At 38.9% G+C, this 23,984-nt stretch overlaps 2 protein-coding genes across 8 annotated transcripts; one reads left to right on the forward strand and one right to left on the reverse strand.

Annotated features, from left to right (window-relative positions):
- Positions 1-28: 28 nt before the first annotated feature.
- LOC113681804 (uncharacterized) lies at positions 29-14,546 on the reverse strand. The gene is made up of 14 exons (XM_089181089.1): positions 12,866-14,546; positions 11,904-12,008; positions 10,726-10,836; positions 10,303-10,443; positions 9,658-9,768; positions 9,279-9,416; positions 7,924-7,989; positions 6,907-7,014; positions 4,813-4,944; positions 3,871-3,993; positions 3,313-3,411; positions 2,469-2,600; positions 2,018-2,113; positions 29-1,712 (listed from the first exon to the last, which is right to left on the reverse strand). Exons 1-14 carry the CDS (start codon positions 12,954-12,956, stop codon positions 1,612-1,614), a joined length of 1,554 nt encoding a protein of 517 aa, XP_089037215.1. The 5' UTR covers positions 12,957-14,546; the 3' UTR covers positions 29-1,611.
- LOC149041366 (uncharacterized) lies at positions 13,792-23,952 on the forward strand. 7 transcript variants are annotated; one of them, XR_016179395.1, is made up of 9 exons: positions 13,792-13,904; positions 16,266-16,489; positions 17,058-17,257; positions 17,690-17,812; positions 18,064-18,214; positions 18,900-20,013; positions 20,312-20,488; positions 21,081-22,460; positions 23,406-23,952. XR_016179395.1 is itself a non-coding variant. In XM_089181083.1 (5 exons), exons 2-5 carry the CDS (start codon positions 16,342-16,344, stop codon positions 18,178-18,180), a joined length of 588 nt encoding a protein of 195 aa, XP_089037209.1. In that variant the 5' UTR covers positions 13,792-13,904; positions 16,266-16,341; the 3' UTR covers positions 18,181-18,621. The 7 variants fall into 7 exon arrangements, 1 of the variants encoding a protein (XP_089037209.1); XR_016179396.1 differs by lacking the exon at positions 23,406-23,952 and having other exon boundaries at positions 18,900-19,361; positions 19,769-20,013; positions 21,081-23,002; XR_016179394.1 differs by lacking the exon at positions 23,406-23,952 and having other exon boundaries at positions 18,689-20,013; positions 21,081-23,002.
- Positions 23,953-23,984: the final 32 nt, after the last annotated feature.

The following is a 23,984-nucleotide window of genomic DNA, read 5'->3' on the forward strand; positions in this document are numbered from 1 at the left end:
ATTCTTTAGGGAATTTGAACCTACTTCCAAGCAGATACACTTAAAAGAAATAGAAGACACCGATATAAGTGCAATGCATTTTAAGTGACTCTTTGTTAAGAGAATATTATTTTAAAAGGGGAAATTTTTTCTTGTTTTGGGGCTTCAATTTTTTTTAAGGGAAATTGATTCTTATTTGAGAGCGAAGTACACTTTGTTGACATAATTGCGCTAATTTCAGTGAAAACTTCATATTTCAGTTCAAACACTCTTACTTTTTTAGTTTTTCACTTAAGAATCATACTTTTTTCAGTGTATGCTTTCAACTATTTACCTATTTATTGAAGTAGAGGTGGCTGGAGGTGGATATTTACCGAGCAACGAAGCAGATATCCACCACTAACCACCGATACTAAGGTGAATAGTTATTGTAGTATATACTAAAGCAGTAAGATAATGTAGCACAAAAGGATGAGTTTGACTCATTTGTTCCTGCAACGATTATAAAATTTTTGGGCGCGCATTGAAAATGTGATGGTAAATAGCCAACATGGCGCATAGCGTTGATTTGGCTTAACCAGTCTTGCATCCAACAAGTGCGAAAAGTTTGGTTATTTGGCGGAGCCTTTTTCCAGCTCCGCAACAGTTGGTGCAATGCATTTCTATAAGGTGATTCAGAAAATGAGCTGATAAACCAATCAGAACACTAGAAATGCACTACTTGGAGTTGAAAATTTCATTATTAACAATCATTGTGAAGAGGTGAATAGTAACCTTAGTGGCATATACTAACAAACTATATTCGGAGTTTGAGTAGCCAATCGGTGCGCGCGTTTTAGGCTATTCACGTATAATTGTTTAAGTACATACTTATTTCTTTTGAGCCCCAGTCCTAAACTAGTATAACCCAATCGAAAACCTGAATAGGTCGCTCTACTCCGGAAGTGAGATTTTTTAAGAATTTTTTTGTTAAGGAATGTAACCTTGTTCGTTGTTTAAAAGTTTAAGTAAGCTATTGACTCCGTTGCTTTTCATCATGACTGATAATTTCATCCTCTCAATCATCAAAGGGAGATTTTCAGTCAGCTGAGATTGTGCGATATATATTCCCTCGCGTCTTCCCGGGAGACCAATTCATACAGACAAAAGATCATCAAAGACAACATTTTTTTCTAAGCGAGCAAAGCAAGGCGAAGCAAATTTATTGATTGACAAGGTAAGAAGTTCAATTCTGGTAATGTTTGACATCAAATATCAGGGAAAATTTCACGTAACTTCACATCATTCAGGATAACAAGAGGACTTGATGGTTGTGTTAAAAAAATAGTAAGAAATCTTTGAAGAGACACGAAACAAACTCAATGAAACAACGAGTGAAAGAGTACAATTGATGAGGTTCAGATAAACAGTTATTTGAACGTGAAAAATTATGTTTGAAAGGGTAGATATCAGTGTAAGGAGTTAAAAATATAATTTTTTCAAACTTTCTTGAATCATCCGTATAGATTTGTATCACCTATAGAAGTATCTCTTACAAATACAGTAATTTCATACAGATGTTTTTGTAAGACAAAAAGAGAAAAGTTAAAAGAATGAGCATGCAGCAGCAAAGCAAGCAGTAGGCGCGGTTCCTCATGCTGTAACGGCCAAGCGCCCAAGCAGCATAAGGACGAGGCCGAGGGAGCCCAGGTGACTGGTGACGTGTACAGAGTAGCCTGAACCAACTAAGCCACCTTAAAAAAACAGAAAATGAATAACATAGAAATATAGAAAATGAATAATATGATCAAAGATTGTTAAGTATATTTTCTCTCGCTCTCTATTAGACTAAATACATATTTCTTACCCTTTGAAATACATTCTGATAACAAAGAACACCATTGGCTCAATCAAGTGATCTTAACACAATTTATCCTCCAAATGACGAACAGATGGAAATTCATACCAGGAAAGTAAGAGCCGCTGCACAATTAGAGTTCAGAGTCTAAGTATCCAAATTAAAAGGATACGTCTTTTTTCACTCGTGAATAGTACTTACGTTTTCGAGCACACATCCCTTTTGAGTTCCTCTTGTATCCTTTCTTGCACCTGCACTTTCCGTTGAAGCATTCTTCGTGCGATGTACACTTGCATTCTGTTCAAGATAGATAGAGGATATTGCATGCCTGCCTTTGAATACGAACTTTATCCTCTAGTATTATTGATGTCCACCTTCACTTGATTAACTAGCTCTAAGCAATTCCACGAGGGATAGTGCATGTGTTTCGTTACTTATCAGTGCTTGTGACGTTTCAAATTCTTTCTTTATTGCAAGAGTCGCAGACTAATACAGTTTAAAAACCTAATAAGCATCACGTACGACCATCAATTTTGGTTGACGAAAAGGAGAGAGACCTAGGATTAAGGTATCCCTCATCAGGAAGCAGATAAATTTACTCGAGGACGCTATCATACACAAGAACATTCATATTATGCCAACAAATTCTTACGAGGTTCCTTGACACATCCTCCATGATTATTCACATATCCCGCTCTGCATAAGCAAGAGTGTCCCCCTGGTTCATTTACACACTTCTCTCCATCACCGGTGCACTTTGCCCCTTTTTTACACTCGTCAATGTCTAGTATAATAAAAGAAAAGAAAATGATGAATGGAGGATGTTACACGGTGGCGCATGGATATGAATTTTATGTTCGAGTGGCAAGAACAATATCTCACGAGGGAGCGCATCGAACTAGTGAGCTATTGCTCTTGCCACTCGAACATAAAATTTATATCTTCGAGCTAACGTGTAGTTTTCTTTTTATTATAAGTATAATAGATATTCAAGGTAAAGATTGAAAAGCTGGTTGTTATTTAAATACTGTGTTCATACAAACAAAATACCCGATTCCCAAATTATGATCAAGGTTTACATATAACACCGCCTGTTAAGCCTAAATTATCAGATACTGCTATTTTCAGACTCTTTTCACTGCGAACTTTTGAACAGCTGGAGGTTGTTTAGCACAAACAGAATAAAATTTATCTTTTGTCGCAACTTTAGAGAAATTCCTTGAAAAACTTTTGAGCATACAAAGTTTTCTTTCTGGTGTTCTAGTTCTCTTGTTGCACGGAAAATGCATTTACTTCTTCGCCCCTTACCACAACAAATCTTGCAGCGGCCGTTGTTCCCAACAACGAACAAACCAATATCGTATGGAGATTTTTCAAAGCCATGACACTTTGCACGCACTCTAATTTAACCAAAGAGCTACGCAGCACATAGAAATTTATCGGTTTATCTCAATCCAAAGACCATTATGATGAGGCAAGTAAAGGTAATCACTTACCTTCACATACTCCTTCTCCATCTTTTTCATATCCTTCATTACAAGTACACTTTCCGTCGTCATCGCACTTACCATTGTCACCGCATGAACATTTCATTTCTATAAAGGTAAATCACATGCATTTGCTTGAGAAGAGCAAAAAGAACTTTGCTTCTCTTGACCTCTTCGATGAAAAGCTCGATGTTGCAATACTCTTAGGGTCAGCTAACTCGGATGAACGCAAGGACAACTAGCCACGAGAAGAAAATTGTTCACAGCAAAACATAGCTTGATATTGTTGTTGCGCATGGGAACTTCGTTGCCCTATTCCAGCAAAGCGTGTGCAGAAGGCTCCTGAATAAACCAAACCGGTAACAGAGAATTCTCGTTCCGATTTTACAAACGCGTGGGGATCGAAAATTCTTTGAGAAACTACTGTGTGTGATCGAAAATTCTTCGAGAAACTACTCTGTATGCAGCAGCACCTTTGGGGCAGCAAACTGTCTGGTCAGCATCAGGGATTTAAATTATTCAAACCTTTACGAAAAATCTCGAATTGGAAGTTTCGGTGGTACTTACTCACGCACTCGTCGCCATCTCCCTTCTCGTATCCTTCTTTACAAGAACATTCATAGAAGCCAGGCATGTTTACACATTTGTGCTTAGCTGGGCACTTGTTTGGAGTTTTGCATTCGTCTATATCTGCATGTATACAATAGATATAAGATAAATACACGCTATGTTACCCCTAAAATTAGTCTACTATGTTTGTTTAATTGCAATGTGTTCTGCTCATGCACCTCGGAAAATATATTTGAAACCCCCGCGCTAAAAAATATGCACTGAGACGAGAAGAAGAGATGTCTGACTGACTAGAACATAAAAATTCATGCAAGGGAGGAGGTAGTCCCGAAGTAATTTAACTTTGGTCCATCATATTATTAAAATTGATTGTCAACAATTATTTTGCGAACTTCTCCACTAAAGCACACATTTTTCAAATGTTCACTCAGTAATTTCTTGAAAAAAAAATGACAATAATGATCCATAGATAAACAAAAGTACATCCTTGATGATCAGTCTTAAAATCTACAACACTCTACTAGTGGTAATCTGCCTCTCTTCCATGTAAACAGAAAAAAAAGAAGACTAAGGACATTCAACGTTAGGTTTGTTACAGTGATTCATAAATTGGAGATGCACACTGACGACTCATCAACATCGCGCACCACCAGCACCGTCCACTGACACCAACTCGGAGCGAAAATGTAGCTTTTCGAAAATGCCGAGATCACTGTTTCTAATTTTTGACGAAATGATTGATTTATTCCCATTATGCAAATGTAAAGCGTTTCTGTCACCAAAACTGTTGCATTTGGCGAAGTTTATCCGGCACGGCGTGGATGGAAATGTTAGGGGAAGTTTCAGAATGAAAACAATGTTTTCAAATTTATCAAGTCCAGGGTGAATGGGCTTCAAATAAATAGCGCTATTGAAGAATTTGATCTTTTTTGATCTTACCTATACAGGCGCCATCATCAGACTTCTCATAATGGGCTTTGCATCTGCAATAAGGACTATAAGGATAGTTGGGATCTCTAATACAAGTTGAGTTGGCATCGCATTCATGTGCGACTGGGCACGGTAAGGACTCTGTGATAGAAAACAATGGAATTAAAATATTACATCGCATGAAAGAAGTAATAGACTCAAGTTGCATTCTGACCACAATTAGTGATAGTTCATTTGAAAAGAAACGAAAAAGAAGGAAGACCCAACGTTTTCAGATCGCAAATCAAATGGTGCAGACCCATAAAAAGTAAGCACGTTTTTTGCAAGAGGAGTTCTCTATCGATTATTCTAGTTTCGTCGGCTTGCTGACTGACTGTTGGCTCTGCTATCGGTCAGTCTGAGTCACTGAGCAACTGCCCTGATGTCTGACTGAATGACTGTTGACTGACTGACTGCATTGATTGACTGATGCATTGATTGACTGGTGCATTGATTGACTGATGCATTGATTGACTGAGGTTCACGGACAGATTAACCTGTTGAACGGCCGACAGTTTATTTAACTATCTGATTGTCTGAATGAATGAAATAATGTTGGATCGATCGATTGATTGATTGGTTGACTGACTGATAGTCCGACTGAGTGACAGATTAAACGAGTGAACAGCAGACAGTTTATCTAATTATCTAATTGACCTGTTGACCTGGTAACTCATTGACCGACTGACTGATTAACTCATCAGCTGACTCACTGGCCATCGGATTGACTGACCAACTGACTGTCTGGCTAACTGACAGATTAAACGACTAGACGGCTGACAGTTTATTTCGTTATCTAACTGACTGACTAACCGGGTAACTGACTGACTGACCCACGGACGGACTGACTCACCCACTCACACTCCGGCTATGTGACCGACTGACCAACTGACTGTCTGCCTAACTGGCAGCTTAATCGACTGAACCGCTAACAGTTTTTTAATCATCTAATTAACTGAATGAATAAAATAATGGCTGACTGATTGACTAGGTGACTGATTAACTGGGTGACTGATTGACTGGATTGACTGGTTGACTGGTTGATCGACTGACTGACAGTGTAACTGACTGATCGACTGACTGACCGGGTAACTGACTGACCAGCTGCATGACAGACTGTCTGGCTAACTGATGGATTAACCACCTGACTGGCTGACTGTTTATTTATCTGACTGACAGACTGAATGACTGAAAAAATTACTGACTGATTTACTGACTGAATTATTGATCGTTTGCATGGCTAGCTAGGAGATCGATCAACAGTAAAACGAAAACGAATGTTAGGCTATATTATATGGACTTTTTTTAGCTTAACATCTTCATAACATGGAAAGGTGGCTCAATTGTGTGCACTTATCAAGGCGTGCATCTTCTCGCAAAACATTAACCTATCCTTATCTTGGAAAATGTAGCTTTGAAATGTACTATCATTCGTTGCAGAGAAGGACACAGGAAATTTTGATAAGGAAGGGGGCTGGAGGGGGGGGGTGGGTGTAAAAAATTTCTTTTGCTTTTAAATTTCAAATAACAATTTTTATCTTTCTCTCCCCTCTATGTATTCCCTTTTTTAGTAACGAATAGCCAATCACGTCAAAGAACTCTAACCTTGACATTGGAAAACTGAAGTGGACATTTTCCTCGTGCTTTTGCTGTTTGTTTTAACTGAGTTTACTTGGATTTTTTTAGCTTTTGTTCGCGCAAAGTTGTTACCACTTTGTTTGCAATTTTACCAAGTCTCGGAATTTTTATTCGAGTTAACTGTTGTGGTTCATTTAACTAGTTTAAAATTTATTTTCTACGTAATTTGAACTCTAGCCCCTGTTTTCGTAAATGAGTTTTCTAACAAAGGGGTCCAAAATTTAAATCAGAAAACAAACAATTCTTTTTAACTTTAGAGCTTTAAGTAGACCAGGAAATATTTCTAGACAAGTAAATCTGCATACCCAAAGTAGTATGTATTTTATCTTTGCAAGAATCTTAGCGTCATAAAAGAGGTGAGAGCCCCACAAGTTTGAATAGGAGGAGACGGTTCTGATCTCCTACATTTCCCCACTGTCGCTATACCTGTGCAATTAAGTCCATTCCCAGCGTACTTTTCCTTGCAGTGACACTTTTTATCGCGGCATTCAGCATTTCTATCGCAGTCCTTGGACGAATCACACGGATGTAAATCTGTTTTAAAACAATAGTTATTTAGCTGACTGTTACTAGCAGTTGACAGAGAACAATTAACTACCATTACAAATTTTGAATAGCATATTTAGCATTATTATATAGATACTGATGAAATACCAGGATTTTTTCCTTTTACTAAAAAATCATATCTTCATCGCGCGCAGTGAAGATACTATTTTTATCTTTCACGTGTGAGGATATTGGTGTCACCATGGTTACATGGCTAGCCAATTAAAAGAGAGCTTCCCACTCAGGCGCGCGGCCGGTTCTTTTGAAATTTCACTCACAAAATGGCTTTGTGGTGCGAAGACGGTACAGTTACCGGTGACTTTCTCCAAATTTTCACATCGATACTTTTTCCGAGCTTGAAGAACATTCAGGAAGTCTCGGAAAGCGATGTTAAAAAATTTATTTATGTAGGAATTTCATCAGTATCTATAAAACAAACAGAACATCACATGGCCAAGCGGCTAATGTAATATCCTCTATTTATCTCTCCCGCGTCGGAGCAAAAGGTCAAATGCTGAAAGTCGCAAAACTCGATCATTTTTTCTGTCGTTCTCTTAAAGAAGGAAGGAGGGGGGGAACTTGGTTTTTATAGCCTTATGGGGATGTGTCGATGGATAGGGTCACTTTTTTACAACTGGATTGATTGTAAGTCATTTAAGAACCACTTTCTAAAAAGGTTCCATAAAGTAGATGTATATACAGAAAGTGACTAAGTTGGAATAACCAGAATTAAATTTGCCCAAAGAAGACTATAGGCTAGAATGGGGGTTCTGAGAGGCCAGCGGCTTGTGCCAAGCTAAAATCGACTCAAGTAATCCCCTTTCCTCTCTCTCACACGGACAAACACTTTCAGAAATTCTTAAAGTAATTTGGATTTGCTAAAAACGGCAGTCTTACCAGGTCTCTTGCACTTAAAACCCTCACAGAGCTCAGCACCTTTACAATGCTTGTCAGTCACGCAGTCTGCAACAAATTTCGAGAAAAACATGCCCAGGAAATAACATGATTTCGAGTGCAATTTGGTGTATGCCCGGGCGAGTGCAATCTGTAGTCTTGAAAATTTACAAGTGCTTATTTAAATCAAATTGCGCAAGAAATCATGTTGTTACTTGATAATGATTAGCATGAAAAAAGCATCACAGAAAGTGAGGACAGACGAAATTTTGACAGCGCGCCTGCTATTTGTAATTTGAACTGGTGTTACAGCTTTGCACTCATGTTACAACTATCAGAAGCGCGTAATGCGTAATTGTTAGTGTAACAGTTTTGTTGCGCGCGCATACTGACCATGCGCACTAGGTCTGTCACGGTTACACAACCTGAAAAAACTCGTCCTCCCCAAGTGGTCGACGACGAGTTTTTGGGCCTGTTTACATGGAGGTGGGAGACCCCATAGCCGTGGTCGAAAAATGAAACGCGTTTACGTACAATCTTACAACCCTGGGGTCAGGTTGTTGTTGCGTTTGCAATTAACGAGTTTTAGCAGAGGTGTCCCAAGCTCACATCTCGAGAAAGACGAAAGATTAATTCTCGGACACATTTGTATTTGTTCTTGAAAGCGTCACGCGTTGTGTTATGCGGTGTTAGGTTGCGCGAGGAACCGTTGACTTAATGCGTTATTTGGAATAGTTTGGGAAACAAAATATAGTCCATTTACAACGCTAAATATTCCGAAATGTGAACATTTTACACTCCTTGTGTGTCCGTTGCGGTTTCTGGAGATTTCTGCCATGAGACGGCTATGAAATGTACAAAGTTAATATACATGCTTCGCTTTTGAGCTTTTTGCCATGAACGCGATCCCGGCTAGGCGGGTTACCCCACCTTGAGACGTTTACATGGCAAATTGTCACCCCGACTGACAGGGTTACCCTAACTTACAGACCGGGCAACCCGCCTAGGCGGGTCACCCCACTTATCATGTAAACGTGATCAAGATAAAATAAGAAATTATGTGGACAGGCGGGTTACCTCACTTGCCTGGGGTCCCCCACCTCCATGTGAACAGGCCCTTTGTTAAAAATATAAATACGAACTGAAAGTTTAGGCAAGATTGCATTGTTGAAGTTAAAAAAAGGAAAACCTTCTAGCTGGATTTAAGGGAATGTCCCTTTCTCAGGTATTAAATATTGATACACATTAATCAAAACTTACTTAGATTGGTTCCCGACTTTCGACAATTAAATTCTCTGGCCTCAGAGCACTGTACCCTTCCCCATATATCTATTATATCAATCAAAAAGTGAACTTACCGACACATTCTTTGTTAGAGGCAATCTGGTGAACTTGATTCGGTGGGCATTTGCAGAGTTTCTCTCCTGGCATCACTGGATCAACGAGACACTTACTACTTCCGAGACAATTATGCTTCCCTGTGCATGGCTTGGCGTCTGAAAAATGCAAAATTCACATTTCTTTCCTCATGAGACTCGAAATGGAGAACGTTATCTTGATAAATGAGAGAGATGTTTTATCGTTATGTCATAAAAGTGAGACAAAGGAAATATTCCCCGTGCAGAATTAAACCTCAGACCCTCGGATTACCCGCCCTGACGCAATGCAGCACTTAGCATCAGAGACCCGACGATGAGCATCAGTACATCGCTCTTCTTTGTCTACTTGACTGGTTACCTCTGCATTCGCGGCCGTTTCCCACTCGGTTTCCTTGACAAACGCATAGTCCATGCTCGCACTTGGCCTTAGAAGAGCAATCTTTGTCGTCTGTACATGGTATGTTTGACGCTGAAACATAAGAATTAAGGCCATAATCCTTAACGAATCTCTGCACTGAAAGATTTTACCCGTTCAGATCTTTAAATTATCTTCCTCAACCCTGTAAGTACTCCAAGTGACCAAGATAGAATTTTTCTTTACAATATCAAACAGACAAGTGATGAGAATAATGAAAAATAACGGCAACGATAGTTAGTCCTTTTTAAAGGTTTCATTCAGCGCGCCGCAAAAATTATTAAAAAAAGAAGCTTTAGATTGTTTGTAATTCGCCTTAAAATTCGGAGAAAACCTTTAGACAAAATTCCGTATGTTGGCCGCAGGGCTGAAAAAAGCCACAAGGCCCCACGAACAGCGAGCAAAAAGAAGGATGAGGGAGGAGCAACGGTCGCGCGCGATAAAATGCCTAATGGCTGAGTTAGGTTGGGCTGAACAAGAAAAGTTTTGGCTCTCGATTCTTACCTTTAGCCAGATTTTTTCTCCTACGACCCTCCCCTCCCCCACTCAGTCAATATGTTAGTATTACAGCCCCACATGGTGACTCACCGACACACATTTGCTTGTCGTTTAACACGTATCCAATCATGCATTTACAGAGGGTAGTGCTAGGAAGGTCTTTGTGAACCACACACATTCCTTTATCTCCGCAAAAATCCACTGTATTACAATGAAGTTTTTTAATTCTGCCTGAAAAAAGAAATCAATCATATTGTGAAGGGATACATGTTCATTTTTTTCGTTAGGTTCATCATGGAACTTCGATCTCTGATCATCTGCTGATTCCGAGAAAAGAGTGTCAATCAATCTTGCGATGCTTGAAAACCTACGCAAATTCTGTTCTCGGTCCTTCTGGTCAGCACCACGGATCTACAAGCTCTCGGAAATTAATTCGTTTACTCCAACTCGGCTGTCAAACGTTTCACGATACTCAATCGAAACACGCTCTATTTCAAAGCGAATGTCGCTTACGAGTGCAAGTTCTGCCGTCTCCTAGAAATTCGCCCAAACAATGGCATCCTCCATCCATACAAACTGCGTTTTTATCACAATCTTTGGCCGTTGAGCAGTTCGCCGGCTTCCCTGATTGAAATGAAAACATAAGACAAAGTTAGCTAACAAAATAAGTGAACCTTGATTATTTGATTCGAATTATTAACGCTACTTATAATTAAAAAATAATGTGCTGTACGGCAGAATTCTGCAGATATCTTTTGGTGACTTAATTGCATCTTCGATCCCCAGGAGTTCACTATCCATTTCTAATCCAAGGAGGGGAGGAGATGGGCATAAGGTCTTTGCACTCCTTTCATCAGCACAACACGGTAGGGGCGACCCTAAAAGCCGGAACGGCGGAAAATTACCCCACATCCTAAGGACGGAACGACGGAAAATTACCCCAAGTCCTAAGAGACGGAATGGTGGAAAATCATCCCAAATTCTAAAAGACGGAATAATGGTACACACTTCCCACTCATTATTGTCTGATCCTTTGCTATATCGTAGCGGTGTTCTGGTCGTGTACGTAAGTGAATGAGATCTTTCTTCGTCCTTTCTTCCCCTCATGATGACAACTTCCGCGGAAATGAAATCAATACTAAAACAAAAATCGTCTTGGCTCGTAATGTGTCACATTATGTTGGCTGTCGTTTAGGATTTGGGGTGATTTTCCGCCATTCCGTCTTTTAGGATATGGGGTAATTTTCCGCCATTCTGTCTTTCCGCCCTTCCGCCGTTTAGATCCAACTAGTGATCGAGACCACGTGTCTTCGATCCGGAGCTTGGCAAGTATCAAATGAAGTAAACAAATTAGCGTGCAGTGCAGGGGTCTTATCAGGGCGAGTTAACTTTTAAGAAGCTCGAGATCGTTTATGCAACCGGTCATGTTTGATTTGGAGATAGAGACAACAGGAAGGAGAAGGGGGGGGGGGAGGGGGAGGAAAGGCGAAAAGTAATATTCACTCCTCCACCCACAACTCTCTCCTTATTTTTGACCGTCACTCACCCCCCTGGCACAAATTATTTTCTCTCCTCAGCCTACCGCCGCCATTGAAATCAAAGATGGCGGCCATACTTGTCGCAAAGGATATTAAGCACTCGCTCGCCAAAATTACGCCCGCTCTGAAGGCTATAGACAAATAGGTCATTACCAAGTGTGCAACGAATTCCATCTCCGGCCAAGCCCGGCTTACATCGGCATCTATAGCCTCTACATTGAGCATTGCTTAAACACGATGCACCTATAGGGCAAAATGCTGTTTAAAGGAAAAAAACAATGTTGAAATGATAAGCGACGCTTTACTAGCCATGATAACAATTGTGGCGGCCTTGGGTAGCATCCGAGACCTTCGAGCTCAGTTTTCCCAATACGGACCTCCCGCTTGGTGAATAACATATGTTGCCCGTGATTTACATGAAAAAAAGAGAAAAAAAATGAAGTATGAGGGAACAATAGCGCGCGCAAATGACTCGTAAACTTTTACATTACGTGTGCAATGTCGTATTAGTGCCGAAATTGGCTGTTGATGACCTGATATTGTTAGTCAATTTTTAAACCGGAATTTGATCAATATCTGAGAAATCACACGTTATCTGTTTCTCTGGTTTGTTCTTGCTCTCGTGTTAGAAACGCATCCGTTCAAGGCGAAGTTTTCTCGAGCAAAGCTTCAATTGAGTTCAATGATTTGCACATTACGTCATGGCAAGAGCTCGTTGAAACCGTTAGAAGGAAGTTTTCATGAGAGTAATTTTTCTTCATTACTAGCTATTTAGATCTAATGTTTCAAAACTCTGCAAGAGAAAAGCAAACATGACTCTCCTAATAATCTATTAAACCATGGGCTCAGTTTAAACATCGTTTTAAAGAGAAAATTTTGTCATCGGTCCAATAGTTTACTCGAACTGAATCAGCCTTTCATTCACAGTGAGCGAGTACTGAACATCACATACTTAAGGTGGGAAAATCTTCCTACAAGAAAAGAAAAAACTATGACAATCACTCCTTAGTATCCTTCGACAACGATGCACAGAACTGATTCAAAATTCGGGATCTGACGGGAAAAATGAACCAATAGATAATTAGGTGAAATTGAAAATACTACTGTGAACTTACCGTAAGAGCCCTCAAGACTCCACGTTTGGCCTTCACTAACGAAAACTATGATTACTACCAAAGTAAGAATGTTCCTTGACAAAGGTTGCATTTTGAAGGGAACGCTTGCCACTTTATGAAGACCTCTAAGTTTAGATGCCCATTGTACCACGAAACTAACTGATCAAATGAGCCGTTAATTGATTTTACTGTTTTTAAGCGTCATAATAGCTCACGTGAGAAATATTCGTACCCGTAGAGGGAAAACTGAGATATGAGAACGCGAAGTCGAGGCTCTGCAGAAGCGATATGAATATTTCAACTTATTATTCGATTGCACAAAGTAGAGAACAAATATCCCGCGATTATGTACGGTTTTTAGGACAGTTGGTTATTTTGTACTTTAAAAAAGACCTGTTTGACAGTTTGGCTTCACTTGCCTTCTCTGGTGCCGTATTTAACAACTGTACCATTGTTCTTGGTTGACAACCCTTAGCTCTTCAAGTAACGGCAGCGATTCCTGCGTCGTCACCGTATGATTGACTCGGATGATGAAATTAGTTTTGGAAATTATTTTTGATATTCTTACAGCTCATCCCTGTCTTTGAGAGTTTGTCTCCCGGTAGATTCAAAGCTTTGTTACTGGCGATAAATTATTCATTGAAAAACGAACACTTTTGTACTTGTAGTACTTTTAAATGCGCACGATTTGAGAACAAATTCAACTTTGAATCGTTTTGACACCCTATGTGACAAGTTGACGTCTCATAAGCCAATCCGACCCGAGCATTACGTAAGACCTGTCACAAACCGCCTCTCTGTTTACTCCGCTTTTCCCGCCTTCTAAAACTTGCATAAAGATAAATAATTGTAAAAATCGTTGTTTGTATTTTGACTCACCCTGTGGACTCGTCAAAATACAGCTCAACTCGTAAAAATACTCCGCGATACAACACGCCAAAACGTCTAATGAGATATATTGAATGATATTTATGAAAGGAAAGACGGCGAAGAAAAAATGGCTTTAATCACACCAGATGAGGATAATAGCCAGTGGGAAGTAAGGGTTTGACGTTTCGATTGAAAAATTTTATCGTGTTATAACCTTCTTGGGAAAATGACCTGAAATCCCATGCACATCCGTAGAGGTTTTTCGATATTGCATGAAAAAGTTTGACACGCAACCTTCTAGAGATCTTGGGCGCCTGATCTGAAACCACTGAAATTGTACCTGCTCGAGAAGCCTGCATATATCAGACAGCTGAACTGAAGGGGAGTAAACGTTATAGATTTTACGCTACGATCTCAGATACCTAGATATTTATGTTATGCTTATGACATATACTATTATCATCATTATTATTATTACAGTAAATGGTTTGAACCAGGGGATAACATGTTATAGTGTAGTTTGATCGTCCGGGTGAGTGTAGTCCTGAGAAGGACTGTTGTCGGTCGTGGTGACTAACGTTTCGCCAACCTGAGCGGAGGTCATCATCAGAGTCAAGTGAATAGTTGTTGTCAGTCGAATGTTCTTAGTCCGGTTTGTATAAACTGATTGGTCAATTTTCCCGTGATGTTATTGGCTGTAAGACTTAAGTGGCGTCTTGGTCAGCCGTGATTGGTCGGTCTCGATCCGTTAGTAGAGTTAGGCTACATTCACACGGTGCCGAACGAATTTTCGACCGGCCGAAAATTTCGACCGGACATTCTATTCACACGGAACCGTGCGAAAGTTTCCTTCTGTTCAGATGGAACTGTGACACTTGTCAGTGGTTTTACTATCTCCTCATACGCACAACATTTCTTTAACCAAATGCAAAATGGCGTCCAGAAAGAGAAAAGCCAATTCGGATGGTAGCACGGATAACGAATATTTCACTTGGACGGATGAGGAGACAGCACTACTGCTTGATGTTGCTTTATCATATTAAAATGAGAAAACGTGCGAGGGGGAAGAATGGGAATCGATACGAACAAGGTATGAGGAATTACAAGAACTTTTCATTGAAAGATATAAATTGTTGTATAATGTGTATAATGTTATTATGTTAAATATTGTTTACGCAATTGTCTTGTCACAGGCGGCCCAAGGTCACGTCTCGAGAAAAAGCCAACGATTAATTCATGAACGCGTCACGCGTTGTGTGACTCGGTGTTAAGTTACGAGAGGAACTGCACGTTATAAGGAATAGTATAGGGAACGAAGTATGGTCGATTTACAACGATACATATTTCGAAATACGAACATTTTTCTCGTAAAATCAATAAAACTTACTCATACCCTGTGTATCCGTTGTATTTTCTGGCGATTTCTGCCGTTTTAAGCTTGCTCTACCATCACTGTTATTCACGTCATCTACTTTTATTACGTTGGTAAAATCTGTGCAGACATCACACCAACCAACTCGCGTGCAAAGTAAGAAGACTATATTGAAGGCTTGAAATTATATTACGATCGATTTTCATCAAGAAATGGGCCAGGAATTTTCCACAATAGTGCAAATAATCGTGAAGGCTGATCGCGTAAAAGCGATTGCGTGACGCTCGGTAAGCTATAAGATGACATGTTATTATATACTAGACGTAAAAACTCTTCAGATTCTCAGTCTGCATTTTGTACCCACTCTGCAGTCTATATTTTATGTCCGGTCTGCAGTCTACCGTCTGCATTTTGTAGCGTATTCATAGTGTACTCGTGTATTAGGAAGTTCGCGTAGTGCGTTTGAGTCAGTTTCTGGCAGATTTGAACAGAAAGAACATCAGTGACACACTCGGCTGCGCCTCGTGTGCCACTTTTTTGTTCCTACCACATTTTGACGTCATCTGTGGTCTATTACTGAACAGACGCACGGCAACTTGGAATCTATTTGTTAAACATATCATCGTCCCAAACCAGATGAGCCCATGACACGTCAGCGGAATCGTGGCGGGAGTTCTCTATTTTTCTGCTCGTTTCCGGCGAATCAAGAGACCGTGACCTGCGTGACCGACGATAAAGCGTCGTGTTCTTCAATATTTTATCGCGAAAGTATTCTTCCCATAACTTGTACAAACTAATTTCTGTCTAGATCACATATTTAAGAAAAAGTTTAGCCCGTTATTAAGGCGTTAAAAGGAGGATCGACACTTAAATATAACCGGCCTAATGGTTTCGGTCGATGTTATCCTTTGACCTCGCTATCATCGACCAAAACCAGACTCAGGTCAAAGATCATTTGCATAACTTTGCACTGTAAAATCTTTCGATTGGAACAAACATACAGTTCCTTTCTGTTTGTAATAAATTATCTTTACGTTTTATTTGACCATGATCTCTTGGTTTTTGTTCAACATCGTATTTGCTTCTAATAAATATATTTGCGAAGGGGTGGTCCAGTTAATATTTAACACTCATGCATTTACGTTTTTCGGCTCGCAGGTAAATATTGGCGGGAAATCTAAATTTTTGGTAAAAGAACAAACATGGATGATAACAGTACACCTCGGGCTTCAAGATGGTCACCATACAGTTTGACCCTTATTCCGGGTATGTTAACGATGAAAGCAGCGCTGACGAACTCATAAAACAGTACGAGATAGCTACGACGACACGCTTCACTGTATTTGAACAAACAGGAAGATTTTCAAATTGCAGTAAGCTGGGTAAGTAAGTGTTTCACATAAGCTTTACAAAACAAACCATACTGACAGTAAAGTAAAGTGAAGTAAAACTTAATTTAGACACTATAAGTATTTAAAGCTAGGGGCTTATGGGGTCGTGTTATTAACTTGAAATATAGATAAATAAAAACAAAAAAGGGAAAATTGTATATAACTTTTTTCCAATCATTATTAATATCTTAAGAATACATGTACACATTATTATTCTTCGGTTTACACTGGTCAGTTAGACTTTCAAAATTAAAATGCAATTAAAAGTCAACTTAGCTTCAAGTGTCAATTTACTGTCAGCCTGCAACAAGAGTTAACAAGAAATGCTTAATTAATTAAGGTCAAGCTTAAAGTGTCAAAACCCTACTCAGTGCTATTGACACACAGCTGCCAGCATCCCCATCCATTATGCCAGTCTTTGGGCTACATCTGGGTGGGGCAGGCTTGATGTTAAGGCCCTCCATTTTAAGCGCCTATGTATACATATGTACGTATGTGTTTGTGTACATGTATCGTATTTCTAGCTTAGCTTGGTTCCTCTTCTCATATAAAAATGTAGGAGTAAAAGAAAATGCAGAGAAAAATGCTGAGAACCACCATATACAATGGGCTGACTCACAGGAGATGGCAGGATGCAGACTAAGTTTTGACAGCATCCCATTCCAAATTGTGGGGGTCAAAGTTTCAGAATGCCAAAATGGGCCAGACAGAAGTAAGGCACTCAAAAGGAAGGAGGCTCAAAAGAGACCAAAAAGAGATGTAAGCATGCATAATAATTAACTAAAGAAGAATGTAAACAAGATGATATTATTAATCAAGGACTCCCAAAGACTCATATATAGGGCATTACATAGTTATTGATTTACCTTCACCTATTTGCTCTTAAGCTAACAAGGTGGTAAGTCCCAACTGATTTTTCTAAGCAATTTGGTGAGCACTCTCCTCTCCCTCAGGGCTAATAGCATGCAATAATGATTTCTTTTTTACCACTTGCAAGTAAAAGGACATATCACATTTTATTTGTTAAATTAAAAAAGTTGCTAAAAAAAGACCTTTGTGACTGCAGTTTACAAGGTAGGAATCAAGTACTATTTTAAAGGATGCTTTTCATTACTTCTAAGTTTATTGATAACTTGACTATTCCCATATGACTGCTCTATCTAACAATCCAATAAATCTATTTGGTTTCAGAAGGAGAATGCTGATCACTGCTATAACAACACCAAACAGTGCTTTATAGTACAGGAAACAAAGAAATGTGACTGTCCAGCAAAGATCCACCTGAGGAAAATAATCAAGTATCCTGAAAATAAGGTCAGTTTATTTAAATTATTGAAATAAGGATTCAGGGGGCACTACCATTAACATGAATGATCACTAGCCTTATAAATGGTGCTTAATTCCAATGGGCCTTGTGTTACATGTAGGTGGAGTGGACAGATGATAAGACGACCTAGACATTTCATTGTGCAGAAATGAAACAAATTTACCTGTAATGGAAACAGAGTGAATATTTTAGAAACTAATTTTTCAAATATTGTTTTAATTAAAACATTGTATCATAGGTTTCAGAGAACACAAAGAGTAGAAGGGAGACAATGTCAAAATTTCTGAGAACATCCCTAGAGTCAGAAAAGAAGCAAACAAGCTACAGAGGAGTGTATTTACATATTACTTCCTAAACCTATGGATCACTTATTTCACCCTATGGGGAGGGTAAGTACTTGGCCATCAATTAAATTTTTTTTGCAGTCAGGACACTGAAGTTTGGTGGGGGATTTAAGGTGACTTAACTTAACGCAGATCATCAGTCTACTATAGACTGTGCTGCTTCCACTGTCATGTGGAATATGTACAAGAATAAATAAAGATTATACATCACAACAAAAGACCAATCAAATGTACTACATGTAGAGCTTCTTTCAGCTACACTGGCATTTATTCCTCAAACTCAATGTCAAGACTATAATATCATGATTTTATCAGATAGGGATTTCCACTGGCACTATTTTAATGGAATGCCATCATGGACTTTTTAAATGGATTTCCTTAAAAAGTACGGTGTTCAGTAATCTGTAATTATAACATTCTGTAACTATTTACTGAAAAGCTCTACCAGGAGACTGCCTATAGTAATGTTAGTGTAATTTGCATTATTATTCATTCAAAATATTTCCCTGTTTCTGATAGGTTAAAACCACCTGCATATTTTATCATAACCAGCTGCTGTTGACCAAATTTGGAAAAAGTTTTCTCATATTGAACCAATGACATCAAAAGCAGCTGGCTGCATGCAGGTTATTGAACCATTTACCACGAAAACCTGGGGATGAGGTTGTGTTATTTTCTAAATGAATAAATAATAAAGCAATTATTCTTTCTTTCTTTGTTGTGTAATCAGACTGCTGGGCTACTTCAGCCTGTTGATGAGACACTGGTTAAAAAATTCATGAGCTTGTTGGAAGTTGTGTTAATTGTGTTTCTGAAATGAAACGGCACCTGCATCATTATGTAAAGAAGGAACTTTTCACAGGCCAACAGCCTTCAAATCTAACCAACACACAGTTCTTCCCAACAACCATGGATGTCAAGAACCACATGTATCATGCCACAGTGATGTGCAGACATTCACAAATTGATCAAGAAAACCTTGACCAAAAATCACGAAGTGGAAAGAAGAAAGCCAAGATGATAATTTCTTTTTCAGGCCTTGCTGCCTAACAAGTGATAGCAAGTCCTATCAACAACCACAGTCACTGAAGGAAGAGGACAGCACTGATGTAATTGAAATAAGCATAGGTGATCAATCCAACAACCTCCTCCTTGTTCACCAGACGAAGTGGCAAAGAGAGTTGCTTTTGAAGTATGGTTGTGAAATTTGCCTACTGGATGCAACGTACAAAACTTCACGCTATGCCCTCCCCACCTTCTTTCTGTGCGTGAAAACCAATGTAGATTACTGTGTTGTTGCTTCTTTTGTGGTTCAGCTGGAAAATGCAGATGCCATTAGTGAAGCCTTACAGCTCATTAAGGACTGGAACCCAACCTGGAACCCTGATTTCTTTATAGCGGACTTCAGTAGTAGTAGTAGTAGTAGTAGTAGTAGTAGTAGTAGTATTACTTTACTCCAAGGCTCACAGGTCATGCTAGGTGCCCTTCGTTGATAGTTGAATTTTTAGCATACAATAGGCCTCGTGTTAGCTGAAGTGGTTGGCAGCATGTATTCTCCTATCACAGAAATTTTACAACTCAGTTTTATAACTGTTCCAGGCTGTCTTGTGTATATTTGTGATTTCCATCGAGAACAAGCATGGGCACAGTGGATCAACAACTCAAAGAATAGCATTAACAAAGAAAAGAAAGACAACCTCCTGAACAGCTTACGAAACCTTGCAAAAACTTCCACAGAAGGGGACTTCAATTTCGCACTTAGAGATCTTCAAGACAGTGAACTGTGGAGGACCAATACAAGACTCCAAAAGTGGATGAACACAACATGGCTTCCCAAAAGACAGGCAAGTTTATCCCTTGCATACATTATAATAATTGTGGAATTATCCAGCAATAATTCAAGATTTTTGGCTTAAAAATTACACTCACATCTTATTATGTTCACTTAAAATCATTGTCACTCTGACTTTAAACATCAAACTGGCCATCTCCATAGCCGATGTCATTTTGGGCCATTAATCATTCATCATGAGTCTGAGATGAGTCCAAGATGCTCTTACATGGAGATCCGCAAGGTGAAAATCAGATTACATACAGTTTATATTCCTGAAGTTTTCTTTGACACTTTGTTTCTATTGGCAGCGCTGGGTTTGGGCATACAGGAAGGACCACTTCAATGTGAAAGTGAACACTACCGATGGTGTGGAAAGAAAGAATAGGACATATAAGCACCAGTTTCTTGCAGACATTAGAGACAAGGCCTTAAAGTGGTGTCATCACAGTTTTAGTGACACAATTTCTGCCAAATGAGTACAGAAGGTAAGGAATCAAAAGCTCATCTTGACCTTAGATCTCAGCGTGTTATATATTGATATCACATGACTATTTCCAGTTACATTTTCATTTAATGATGATTTTAGGCCTAAGGTGTTTTCAGAGAATGTAGATATATAAAAGTTTTTGTTCTACAAGTGAGAAGGATGTATAAAGGTGTCATGCTTACTCTGGGTCACATAAGGTGACCAAACCATAACAAAAGCAACAAAAACTGCAAACAATTGCAAGTCATAATTTAGCATGATATTGTTTTATTTGTAATTAGGTCCTGTTTTCCTGATCCCAATACTATTGAGTTCAAATAATAAAACTTATTGAAGCTTACTACCATTTAAATAGAAATCTCTCTCTGATGTTCTTGCAACTAAAACATGATACTTAAATTATGAAGATTGTATCATTTCTTCCAATACATATGCATGTATGATGTAATATAAAATCAATATAACTTCCCATTTGGCTATTTTATCTGATGAGTGCCACATTCCTTGTGTAGTATGAACTAGTTAGTAATAAAATACCAGGTCATACCTTCTGTTGATCACATCACCTGGATTATAATTTCCTTCCCTAGGTTTGCCGAAAATAACATGTGTAACTCAAGTGCTTATTGCCAGTACAATTCCCATCTTCCAAAGTGGTTACACAATCGACCAAGACAGCCACTGCAACCTACTGCTGTCAACGCCTTACACATGCTCAATCAATAACAAAAGACATCACTCAAGAAGGAGATGGCCAGTTCCTTGTTAAAAGCCAAAGTGACAATAAAATTTCATACCAAGTGCACTTTGGTGATTGCAGCAACATGCCTTCCTGCACTTGTCCTGACTGGCAAAGACATCACTGGCTATGCAAGCATTTTGTGGCTATCTACAAGCATTTTCCAGAAAGGGGATGGGAAGCAATGTCTCCTTCCTACAGTTCAAGCCCCTTAACTTCCAGATTGATCTGAACGTAGTTCCACCTTTATCTTTCAAGGGATGTTCCTCCACTGACTGTACCATAATGCAGGATTCAGCCCCAAAAGAGAAAGAAAAAGGATAAAGGAATATAGCAGTAAATTTACATCAATTACACAGGGTCCTGTAGCAAATGAAGATTTGGGAAAAAAAAGCAGAGGTTGCTGGGAAAAGCTCCAAACAGTCAGTAAGCATGCAGAATGAAGGAAGATGCTGCAAAGAGTTGTTGAAAGAAATTCAAGATCTCACCTACCTTTGTGAATCACTTAAGCAAGACCTTCAGAAGGCACTGGGAAAGTTCCATCCCCTTGTGCCATCAGAAAATGGTATCTTCATGCAGGTTACTCTGCCAAGGAAAAACATTGTGGCAAAATCAAAAAAGTCTCCACTTGCAACAGGTTCTCAAAGCCAAAAAAAAGAGTATGTTCATTTGCCTCTCTGATTGAGACTTAAAAGAAAAAACAGTCATCCTATTCAGTTACCTTGCCAGCCAAAGAAATAAGCCACTGCCACAGTCTCAGAAAACAAGTTTCAATATCAGTCATAATCCTGCCAATAATCAAAAAGAGGTTTTCATTAAAAGAGAAAAAGAAGAAAAGGACAACACCCTGAAGATGACATCCACAAATAAGGAGACCATTGCTGAACAAGATACCCAACCCTTCTTCAAAGAAAATATTACACACTCACCACAAAATACAACTATCCCCATCACCTCAGGTACATGTGATGAACCAAAAATGCAAAAAACAACTTCCACTACTATATCATCTACTACAAAGAATGTGACCAGCAAATTCCTGTCTCAGTAACTGATGATAACTTTCCTGATCCAAAGTCACGGTTGCATCCACAGGACCCTGGGAAAAAGAGTGACACCCTGAAGGCTAAAGCCATTAATAAGGAGACCTCTGCTGAACAAGATACTCATCCCTTCATCAAGGAAAATGCCACACACTCACTCAAAAGTACAACTATCTACATCAACTCAGGTACACGTACGTGATGACTCAATGCATGATACAACTTCTACTAACCTATCATCTTGCACGACAAAAGAATACAACTGGCAAATTCCTGTCTTAGTTATTGATGACAGCTCTCCTGATCCAAAGTCATGGTTGCATCTTCAGGACCCTGCTTCATCAAGACTTTATTTGCTCTGAAATTGTTCTCAATTTGAATTTTTGTAATTTACTGCAGGTAGTTCATGGCAAATTATTTCTGAACCATGATTGTACCTGAACATTTTGACATTTCATTTTAAAATTCCAGCAAATGTTTGGTTACAGTTACAACATAATATAATTACCATTAAAACGTATAAGCTTTGAATTTTAATCAGAAACAAGCAAAGAAGGAAAATTGCATTCCACATGGAAGTAGAATTATGGACTTGTATGTTCTGAGAAGTTCATTGAAATGTTGTCAGTTCATTGAAATGTTGTAAAGCTGGTGTGAAGAAACAATTTTTTCTGCCCAAAGAAAATCAACACTAAAGAAAAAACAAAATAAATTCTCAGTTTTATGGCTAGTACATGTACACACAACTTTGAGGCTATAAAATTAACAGGTTTCCAAAAACCAATTACAAGGTTGATTATATATGTACGTCTTCAATACATTACAAAACTTCTCATTTGCAATCAGCTATAAAAAGCCTAGGGTTGGTCCTTAAATTTTTGGGCAAGTTCTGAAACCCTTACCCTTACCCTTACCTTTACCCTATACCAAGCATCACACAATTGTATGTCCAACAAAAATGTTTTTGGTAAATTTTCCACAGACCACAAATTGCATTCACTGTTTTTGTGAAATTTTGTTAGTTTTTGCAAAAATTTACTTGTGCTCATATATTCCACATTAAAGGAGAAGACACAGTGTCAGAACAAAGTATCAGATTTTCCTGAGTATCAATACAGTCTCTTTATTTTCAGCAAATTTGTCATTGAGGAACATAACAGCAGAAAAAAATACAGATTAGCCTCGGTGTTCTTGGTTAGCCTCAGTGTTCTCAGTGTGGTACAGAGAATGTTGTCAAGACCTCCAGTGAACACAGGAGCGGTCAAAGAGGTCCTCCCAGTCATGATGTTAATTCAAGAGCTGTTCTTGCGTGTCTACACACAGGAATCGGTGAAACCCACTTAAATAATTTACTGTGTACATTAAATATTCCCTCTATGAATCCAGTAACTTTCAAGAGTTGAGAAAATGAAATTGGGCATGCAGTAGAGCAAGTAACAAGGAAAAGTTGCAAAACTGCAATGTCAGGAGAAAGAAATGCTGCATCAAAAAGGGTGTAAAAGCAGATGAGCAAGGCTGCATAAATATCCCCTGCTCGTGTGACATGGGTTGGCAAAAACAGGGAAAGGGGCATAACTTGTCAACCAGTCCAGCTGCAGTCATAGGTTTAACTTATGGGAAGGTGTTGATCAATCAGGTTTGCACTGTTTCAACGACAATATATTGCCTATGAGGGATATAGAGATTCATGCTACAAGGGCAAATGGTTTAAG

This window comes from Pocillopora damicornis, chromosome 8 (assembly GCF_964200805.1).
Source record: "Pocillopora damicornis chromosome 8, jaPocDami1.2, whole genome shotgun sequence".
Classification (NCBI taxonomy): domain Eukaryota; kingdom Metazoa; phylum Cnidaria; class Anthozoa; order Scleractinia; family Pocilloporidae; genus Pocillopora; species Pocillopora damicornis.